This window comes from Physeter macrocephalus, chromosome 6, assembly GCF_002837175.3.
Source record: "Physeter macrocephalus isolate SW-GA chromosome 6, ASM283717v5, whole genome shotgun sequence".
Taxonomy (NCBI): domain Eukaryota; kingdom Metazoa; phylum Chordata; class Mammalia; order Artiodactyla; family Physeteridae; genus Physeter; species Physeter macrocephalus.
The window spans coordinates 80,613,243-80,622,381 of NC_041219.1; the positions used below are offsets into that span (position 1 = coordinate 80,613,243).

Here is a 9,139-nt window from a genome sequence, read left to right on the forward strand (position 1 = left end):
TTCCCTGGTGGCGCAGTGGTTGAGAGCCCGCCTGCTGATGCAGAGGACACGGGTTTGTGCCCCGGTCAGGGAGGATCCCACATGCCGCGGAGCAGCTGGGCCCGTGAGCCATGGCCGCTGAGCCTGCGCGTCTGCAGCCTGTGCTCTGCAAAGGGAGAGGCCACAGCAGTGAGAGGCCCGCGTACCGCAAAAAAAAAAAAAAAAAAAAAAAATGCATCCTCAATCCTAATTCTGACCACCTCAAGTCAAATGACCTTCATTCCCTTTCCTCTTCTATCACCCACTCCCTGGACTTCACCATCCTCTAGTGCAGCACCACTTGGCAATCTGAAATCCAATATCTCCACTTTGCGCGCCTGCAGCCTGGGCTCTGCAAAGGGGGAGGCCACAGCAGTGAGAGGCCCGCGTACCGCAAAAAAAAAAAAAAAAAAAAAAAATGCATCCTCAATCCTAATTCTGACCACCTCAAGTCAAATGACCTTCATTCCCTTTCCTCTTCTATCACCCACTCCCTGGACTTCACCATCCTCTAGTGCAGCACCACTTGGCAATCTGAAATCCAATATCTCCACTTTTGTCCCTTTTGTCCTTATCCTTCTAGATCTCTCACTCCCGAACACCACTGTTCTTGGATTAAAGTGTTCCAATTCAATTAAATTGCTGCTAGTCCCTTAACCTTTTCATCTTCCAATCAAAGTTGTCTTGGATTGCCTTCTTTGGGAATCCAACCTAGATCTCATGATCCATCATCATTTCAACCACTTTTCCTGAGAAGACTCTTAAGTGTTCCAAGTCAATTTCTCCTTCACTTCTACAAAGTGATCCACTGCTCCCCTCAAACTTCCTACCGATCACTATTTTCACCACAAACTACTCTTAGCAACAAGCTTGTTTCCTAACTTACCAAGAAAACAGAGGCCATAGGTCAAACTGTCCACAACTTCCTATACCTCCATTATGCCCCTTGTTCAAATTACATTCAAATCCATTTTTTTCTTTTACCCTTCTTCTGTCAGAAGATAATGTGTCCCTTCTCAGATTGAAAGCCAGTTCATACACTTAAGCCCTTGAAACTCCAGCTTTCTCAGGGACCTTGCTCTAGCCAAGTATTCCCTTTCTCTCTCATATCCCTAACCTTAGTCACCCCAGCTGCCTCTTTCCCTTTAATGCTGTTATTTCCCAAAGTTCCTCCTGATATTCTCATTCTATACACTCTTCCTGGACCATTTTATCTACTCCTATGATTTCTACTAATATGTATAACTGATACGCCTAAATCTAAAATTCTAGACTTCCCTCTTAAGTGCCAAACCATCATTTTCAAACACCTACTGATCATTTCCACTTGGATGTCACACATAAATCTTAAACTTAATATTCATGACTACTCATATTCTCCAAAAACATTTTTTCCTCTTAGTGATTTACCCAGTTCCCCAAGCCAGAAACCTAGGAGGCATCACAGATTTTGCTTTCTACATTATAAAAAGGTCACTGTCGGGCTTCCCTGGTGGCGCAGTGGTTGCGCGTCCGCCTGCCGATGCAGGGGAACCGGGTTCGCGCCCCGGTCTGGAAGGATCCCACGTGCCGCGGAGCGGCTGGGCCCGTGAGCCATGGCCGCTGAGCCTGCGCGTCCGGAGCCTGTGCTCCGCAACGGGAGAGGCCACAACAGAGGGAGGCCCGCATACCACAAAAAAAAAGGTCACTGTGCCCTGGTAATTTTACCTGCTAAATCTCTCTAATCCATACTCTCTCTTTCACCCGTGTCTACCACAATGCAAGCAACTTTCTGTCTACCCCTACTGCTACCTCAGTGCAGACAATCATCTCTATAAAATTTGCTCTCTATGCCTCAATCTCAATCCCCTCTAATTCTTCCCTTCAGTACTGTTACTGTAATGTTACTGAATATAAATTTGGTATTACTCCCTCTCTTAAAAAGCCTTAATGGCTTCTAATCACCTTCAGCATGAAATTTCTTTTACGTGGAATACAAACATGTGCTATTTCCTCTGCCTAGAACGACCCCCTTCTTCTGTTGGCTGGCTTCTACTCATCCTATAAAGATCAGCTCAGGAATTACAAACTCGCTCTGACCACACTTCTAGGCTCAATTAGATCCCCCTCATCTGTTTCTACAGAGTAGTGCCTGCAAATAGAAATGACCAAAAAGGTTTTATTCGTTAAATACATAAAACCTCAGAGTTTACTGCCTCTGAAGGCCACTGGATGAATATCAATTACACAAAAGTGATTTTACAAAGTTTTAAAGTAATTTTTAAGACAATGAAAAAAAATTTTCATACACATATTCCACAACAAATTAGCTAGTACACCTATGCTTAAAAAAAAAAAAAAGGCTTCCCTGGTGGCACAGTGGTTGAGAATCTGCCTGCCAATGCAGGAAACATGGGATCGAGCCCTGGTCCGGGAAGATCTCACATGCCACGGAGCAACTAAGCCCATGTGCCACAACTACTGAGCCTGCACTCTACAGCCCGTGAGCCACAACTACTGAGCCTGCGTGCCACAACTACTGAAGCCCATGCGCCTAGACCCCGTGCTCCGCAACAAGAGAAGCCACCACAATGAAGCCCGTGCACCACAGTGAGGAGTGGCCCCCGCTCGCGGCAACTGGAGAAAGCCTGCACGCAGCAACAAAGACCCAACGCAGCCAAAAATAAATAAATAAAATAAATAAACGTATTAAAGAAAGAAAGAGAGAAAGAAAGAAAGGAAAGTTATACTGCTGAAGCATGAAAATTCGTATTTAAGGAAAATAAGGAGAAAAAAGAGGAAGGACTGTATTGGTGTTATTATTTAATTACTATCTTTATTATAAAATGACAAAATGATATTATAGCCACTATAAAAACAACTTAATATGCAAATTGTTTTGTAAATGAAAACAATTAAGATGGAGAAAACTGTAGAAAATCCAAAGATAAGTAATAAATATCAGTAAGTAAGACATTATCTTTTATCAACACTCTTTTCTTTTTTGTAACAGATTTCAAATCTTAAAAAATCCAGCTTATTATTAATTAAGAAAAATATTAGAGCCAAGCACTATGGCCAAAAAGGTAGAAATTATTAAAACTTAAAGACTAAACATAGAATGTCTCACTTCATTCTACCTTGTTTATAAAGTAACGGAGAGGGACTTCCCTGGTGGCACAGTGGTTAAGAATCCGCCTGCCAATGCAGGGGACACGGATTCAAGCCCTGTCCGGGAAGATCCCACACGTCGCTGAGCAACTAAGCCCGTGCACCACAACTACTGAGCCTGCGCTCTAGAGCCCCTGAGCCACAACTACCCCATGAGCCACAACTACTGAAGCTCGCGCGCCTAGAGCCTGTGCTCCGCAACAAGAGAAGCCACTGCTCGCTGCAACTAGAGAAAGCCTTCACACAGCAAAGAAGATCCGATGCAACCAAAAAAAAAAAAAAAAAAAAAAAAGTAATGTAGTCAGTTCTTGAGTAGGCTTCTAAGTAGTTCAAAATGACTATTTTTCAGATAATGTTTGTGAAGATACTGGGAGAATGTTAACCAGCAAATCAGTATACAGATGGAAAAGCTTCTTATACTTAGAAAGGCCTTGCCTTAGGGTCTACCAAGCACACTTCTCCCCTGACCCCCACCCTCCTAAAAAATAAATACTACTAAAAACTTACCAGTTCTTTTAAGAACAAAAGTCAAAATACAGCACTGCTATCAAATTACCAGGGAAAATTTAATTCAACCAAAATATTTCTTGAAAGCCAAACTTCACTCCTAAAAAACCATCACTATTAGGCTAATTACTTCATTCTTGTTTTACACTTGTGACACAGTCAAGGTTTTTTTTTCAATTCCTAAAGGACTGCCCTAAGCATATTAAAAGTGCCACTGGTTAAGAAGTCAAAGTTCTTATAGCCAACAAATTCTTGTGGAGCCTGTACTATACACAAAATTATGTATCAGAGATAATCATACCAAAAGTTACTTTTGCCATAACCTAAAAGACTAGGTGCAATTACTAAATACCTGTTTAGCTAAGGTTCAAGTAAAAAAAGCTAATGAGCTTTATTGAAAGTTCCTAGATTAGAAAGGGATTGAGTTTTAGAACTTTGTACATTAGCTGTTTGGAGCTCTGAATGCATTTTCCAATAGAAATAATGTAATAAACGGCAATTAAATCCGCAACCCAGACCATAAAAGCCTATGATACAGAGGAATCACAATTTTTATATGGATTATAAGAACTGGGAATAGCCGGTTCTATAAATTATTGTTAAAATTACAAAACAGGATTTGAAATTTCCTAATTTCCTTACAATCAGAACAGCCTATTTCTTTAAAATTATTTAAAATGGCCAAATTGGTTTTTTTTGGCCAAATTCTTTAAAATACTTTTTATAACTTTGAACAGATCATATAGAGAAAATAATGAAAATCGATATCAAAACAAACTACTGACTGTCTGAAATAAAACTTATAATACTCATCTTTCCAAAAGTGGCACATCTGGTTTCCATCATTGGGTAGATAATATTTTCTTACTTTATTTAAAAAAAATACTAGATGGAGTTTGTTAAAGAATGATGAGACCAAAGCACTTACAGAAAAGTTAAGGTTCCTTAGAAGTCTAAAATTCAAACTTTATTGGGTAAGTTCTAATTATGAAATTGCATTAAATAGGAAGAAATATAAAATAATTGCTTTTACAAAAATGTCACTGAAATATCTTATTTCAGAAACGTGAAAAGAAACTGAGTAGCATCTTTAAAAAGTTTAAGAGAAATAAAATGGCATCTTAAGATAAAAAGCCAATAGAGACTAAATGTCAATAATTTCAATTCAGGAACTTTTTGGAGAATTTAATTTGTATATATTATTAACTTGAGCCTGTTTAATAATATGCTTTTTCCCTCTTAAGACTTTCTCATCATAATGTAATAAACCCACTATTTAACCCTATTTTACATCAGAGAGAAAACTGAAGCTCAAAGAGGTTAAGTAAGATGTCTTTCTGTTTTGCTAGCACTTAAATTCATGTGTATTCTATTTGACTCTAAGCCCAAACTTCTCAGTACAGTATTGCTCATAACAAGGCTTAAATAGTTCCTGTGGCTCTTCGCTGTTTGTCCTAAGTCAGGTGTCTCTAGATAATTGAATACTTCATGGGATTGGTAAGAGTTAAGCTGCATGACCCATGACAAAGAAGGAAAGCTACTTCCAATTGAGCGATATATACTATAAACGCAAAGGGGCACAGACTGTACAACAACTATGATTATTAGCTTTTAGAAGCAACAAACATAAGTTTCTGAATCCTGCCGTGACCAATTTAGTGTTTGAAAACGGCCAGAAAAGGGGAGGGTACCATACACCTAGCTGAATTCGCTGAATCGGCTCACGCCGCGAACTTCGTTCCTAAATCTGATGGACAGGACGGTAGAGAAAATGAAAGCGCCTCACACTCGCCAAAGCAAACTATAAAAACGCTTGTGGAAAAAAAAAAACCACCGGCTCGTACATCTGGAGAGGTGGAGGGCCAAAGGGGAATCAGACAGGGCTGGAGGATGCAAGTGAAGGACGGGGTCTAACAGGACCGGCTATGCTCACCGCGCCTTCTCCCGAAGTCTCCCGAAGCTTACCTCCTTGACAGGTGGGAATTTCTTCTTGCATTCCAGGGACAGGGCCCGCAAGTCGCTCTGCATATTCTCCAGCAGCTTCTTAACCGCCTCGGGGCTGTTGGTGCCAGACATGATCCACCAAGCTCCGTGCCAATTTCTGAGCGGCGCAAACGAACTCCGGCACTTGTCAGCTCCGTGGGGCGACAGGCAGCTCCTTCCAGGCGCCTCCGACCCTTGGGCTGTTCGCCTCTAGGGCTCCGCGGGGGCTCGGCCCGGCCTGGGCAGCGAGCCCGAGCGCCCCCGACAGCCTCCTCGCAACTCCCCCGGCTCGTATCCGAGGGGCCCCCGCAGTCGCCCCGCCCCGCTAGCCTCCGCCGGCTCTGGCAGAGGAGCCCACAAGGTGGGCAAGTCCCTCCCGCTGACGCAGGCCGGGCCACACCGGTTGTCACCAGCCAAGCTGGTGAGAAGCTTCAGCGCTGTCTCCCCAGACCTCCCAGACTCCCCGACGCCATTACCCGAGTCGCCCACAATTCCGAGCGCGGCCGGGACACGTCAGCTGCACTTCCGGGCACCGCGGCCACCGCCCCCGCCGCGGCCAACCCGGGCGGCGAGCCTCAGGCAAGGCGTGGCCAGGGGCGTGGTCACGCTCCGGGCAGGCCCGGATCAAGCCCCGGGCGCTTCCCAGGGCCCCTGCTCCCGGCCTCCGAGCCGGCTTAAGGTGCAGTTTGCCTCGAGATTCGCTTCCTTTTAGGTGACAGGTGTCTGAATAGAGCCCCTGGTGCTCGTTGTTGTACCTCTTTGCGTATGTTTCTGTTAAATTGTATTTCGGTGTAAACAGTTTGCTTTCTTTCGGATTAATCTTCATTTGTCTTGTCCCTCTTCATTTCTGCCCCTTCGAATCTCGGGGCTAGTGGCCCCAAATCAACGCTTACCTTCTGTTAATTTTTTCCCCCCTGAGGACCTAAATTGCAATTCCTCCACAGAGTTGTACAAAGCATCCTGGTGCACTTACTGCGGAGCAGTCACTTATTTTCCTAATCTGTAAAATGGAACATTAAACTGCCCTCTATTCCAAACCCTCCGCTGGTTTTCCATTTTACCCAAAGTAAAAGCCAGAATTCCTCTTTTCACCTAGCTGGCGCTCTGCGATCTGTCTCGCCTCCTTTACTGCGTGTCTGTCTCCTCGCTAAAATGAAAGTTTCAGAAGCGTTGGGTTTTTTTGTTTTGTTTTGTTTTTTTTCTGTTTTGTTCCCTGCTGTATCTACAGTGTTTAGAACTGTGCTTGGCGCAAAGTAGGTGATCGATTAATATTTGTTGAATGAATGGATACCCTACTAAAAACAGCATTTTGATGCTCAAATAAGGAACCCATAAAAAAGCCTTCATTAGGTCTGAAGTGCCAAATACATGGGAGGCAAAGATAAACAGAAACGTCATCTGTGCCTCTCCGAAGATCCAGGTCAGTATACTTTTGCCCAAAACAGTTCGCAGCTAATGAGTAGGAAGCAAAGAAAGGTAGAGGGAAAGCCTGAACCAGGGTAAAGGTAGGAGATGAAGAAATGAACACCTTCAGACAACTGAGCTAATGACATCTTTACAGGACGGAAGACAAGGGACCTATGAGATTTTCAGTGGGCGGCAGTGTTGGTTGTAAAATAAGAAGGCCTTGCACCACAAGTAATTTGTAAACTAAGTAATTTCATTTTTTTTTTTTCCTCTGAGACAAAGCAAAGCAAGGGTGAATAAAGGTGGCAGATGAGGTAAAAGTAGGAAGGTCCTAGAACAGTAGCTTGGATCATTTGTGCCTATCACACAACTTCTGGGAAACTTGACAGCTGTATTAAAAGATGTGAATTTAGCAAAAAAATAAAAATAAAAACTTTGGCAGAATTGTCACAAAAGCAGCCACAGGCAATATGCAAAGGAATGGGCACAGCTGTGTTCCAATAAAGCTTTATTTCCAAAAAAAAAAAAAATCTTTGGCAGAATACAGGAATATGTGGCAGATGTTATTCTTGAGGTCCCAGGGAGCTTTTTAAAAATGAGCCTCTAATAACTGGCCTAGTAATCTATGACAAGGGTCCCCAACTCCCCAGGCCATGGACCGGTACTGGTCCACAGCCTGTTAGGAACCTGGCTGCACGGCAGGAGGTGAGTGGCCAACGAGCAGAGCTTCATCTGCCACTCCCCATCGCTCACATTACCACCTGAACCATTCCCCCACCCTGTCCGTGGAAAAATTGTCTTCCACGAAACCAGTCCCTGGTGCCAAAAAGGTTGGGGACCGCTTCTCTAGGATCAAGATCCCATCTAGTGCCTTTTCCTATGTAGCCAATTTTTCTATTGAAATTTTTTTATAAATTTATTTGTTTAATTTATTTATTTTTGGCTGCTATGGGTCTTCGTTGCTGCGCATGGGATTTCTCCAGTTGCAGCGAGCGGGGGCTACTCGTGGATGCAGTGCACAGGCTTCTCATTGTAGTGGCTTCTCTTGTCGCAGAGCACGGGCTCTAGGCACGCGGACTTCAGTAGTTGTGGCACGTGGGCTCAGTAGTTGTGGCTTGTGGGCTCAGCAGTTGTGGCCCATGGGCTTAGTTGCTCCGCGGCATGTGGGATCTTCCCGGACCAGGGCTTGAACCCGTGTCCCCTGCATTGCAGGTGGATTCTTAACCACTGTGCAACCAGGGAAGCCCTATTTGTTTTCATTATTAGTAACTTTGGCATGATTTACTCAAAATCAATCTTCCTAGAGTCTTTTACATCTCTATTATATATAGTTGAGGGAATGCAGTTGGAATTCATTAATTAAAAGCAACACAAAATGATTTGAAATGCCAAAATTTTCTTAATGTGTAACAATTACCTATATCTAGTATTCTGTAAATTTCTTTAAAAGAAACAAAAACAAATAGTTTTCCACTTATATATGCCCAGAGAGGCTGTATTGCCCCGGGAACGATGCATGACTTTATGCCAAAACCAAGCATGTTAGCAAAGGTAAAAACAATTTTTGGTTTCACAAGTTAAGAAATCAGATAGACTCAGGAGTTAGCATTCTGAAAACAGAATCATTTCTCTTTTAGTACCAAAAACAAATTTTTCAAATATGTATTATTGTTTTCAGGTATATCAAGAAGTACTTTTAAAATTGTAGCACACCTGTAAATGTTGGTATGCGTGTAATGTGCCTACAGAATCTGTCTTCATTGAAAATTACACTAATAAATGACTGATAAATCTAACCTTTTATTACCATAAGTAATGCTTTCACAGCATTATCAAATAGTAGCTAAGCCTCAGGCTCTCAAGTCAAAAAGCCCTCCATTTGAATCTCCGTCCTGTTAGTTACTACCTGGGTGAGTCCAGAAAATTATTTAACCCCTCAGATTTTCAGTTTCCCCTTCTTTATTTATTTATTTATTTTTAAATTTTATTTTATTTATTTTTTTATACAGCAGGTTCTTATTAGTCATCAGTTTTATACACATCAGTGTATACATGTCAATCCCAATCGCCCAGT

General features: G+C 42.6%; 1 protein-coding gene across 6 annotated transcripts in view; it reads right to left on the reverse strand.

Annotated features, from left to right (window-relative positions):
- MON2 (MON2 homolog, regulator of endosome-to-Golgi trafficking) overlaps window positions 1-6,122 on the reverse strand; it is a 125,521-nt gene extending 119,399 nt beyond the window's left edge. For all 6 annotated transcript variants that reach the window (XR_003680303.2, XM_028491196.2, XM_028491195.2 and 3 more), the window contains exon 1: window positions 5,641-6,122. Coding sequence is in view for 5 of the 6 variants with exons in the window: in XM_028491195.2 (XP_028346996.1) it covers window positions 5,641-5,751 (111 nt within the window). In the remaining variant the exon portion in view is untranslated. The remainder of the gene's footprint in view (window positions 1-5,640) is intronic.
- Between the last annotated feature and the right edge of the window lie 3,017 nt (window positions 6,123-9,139).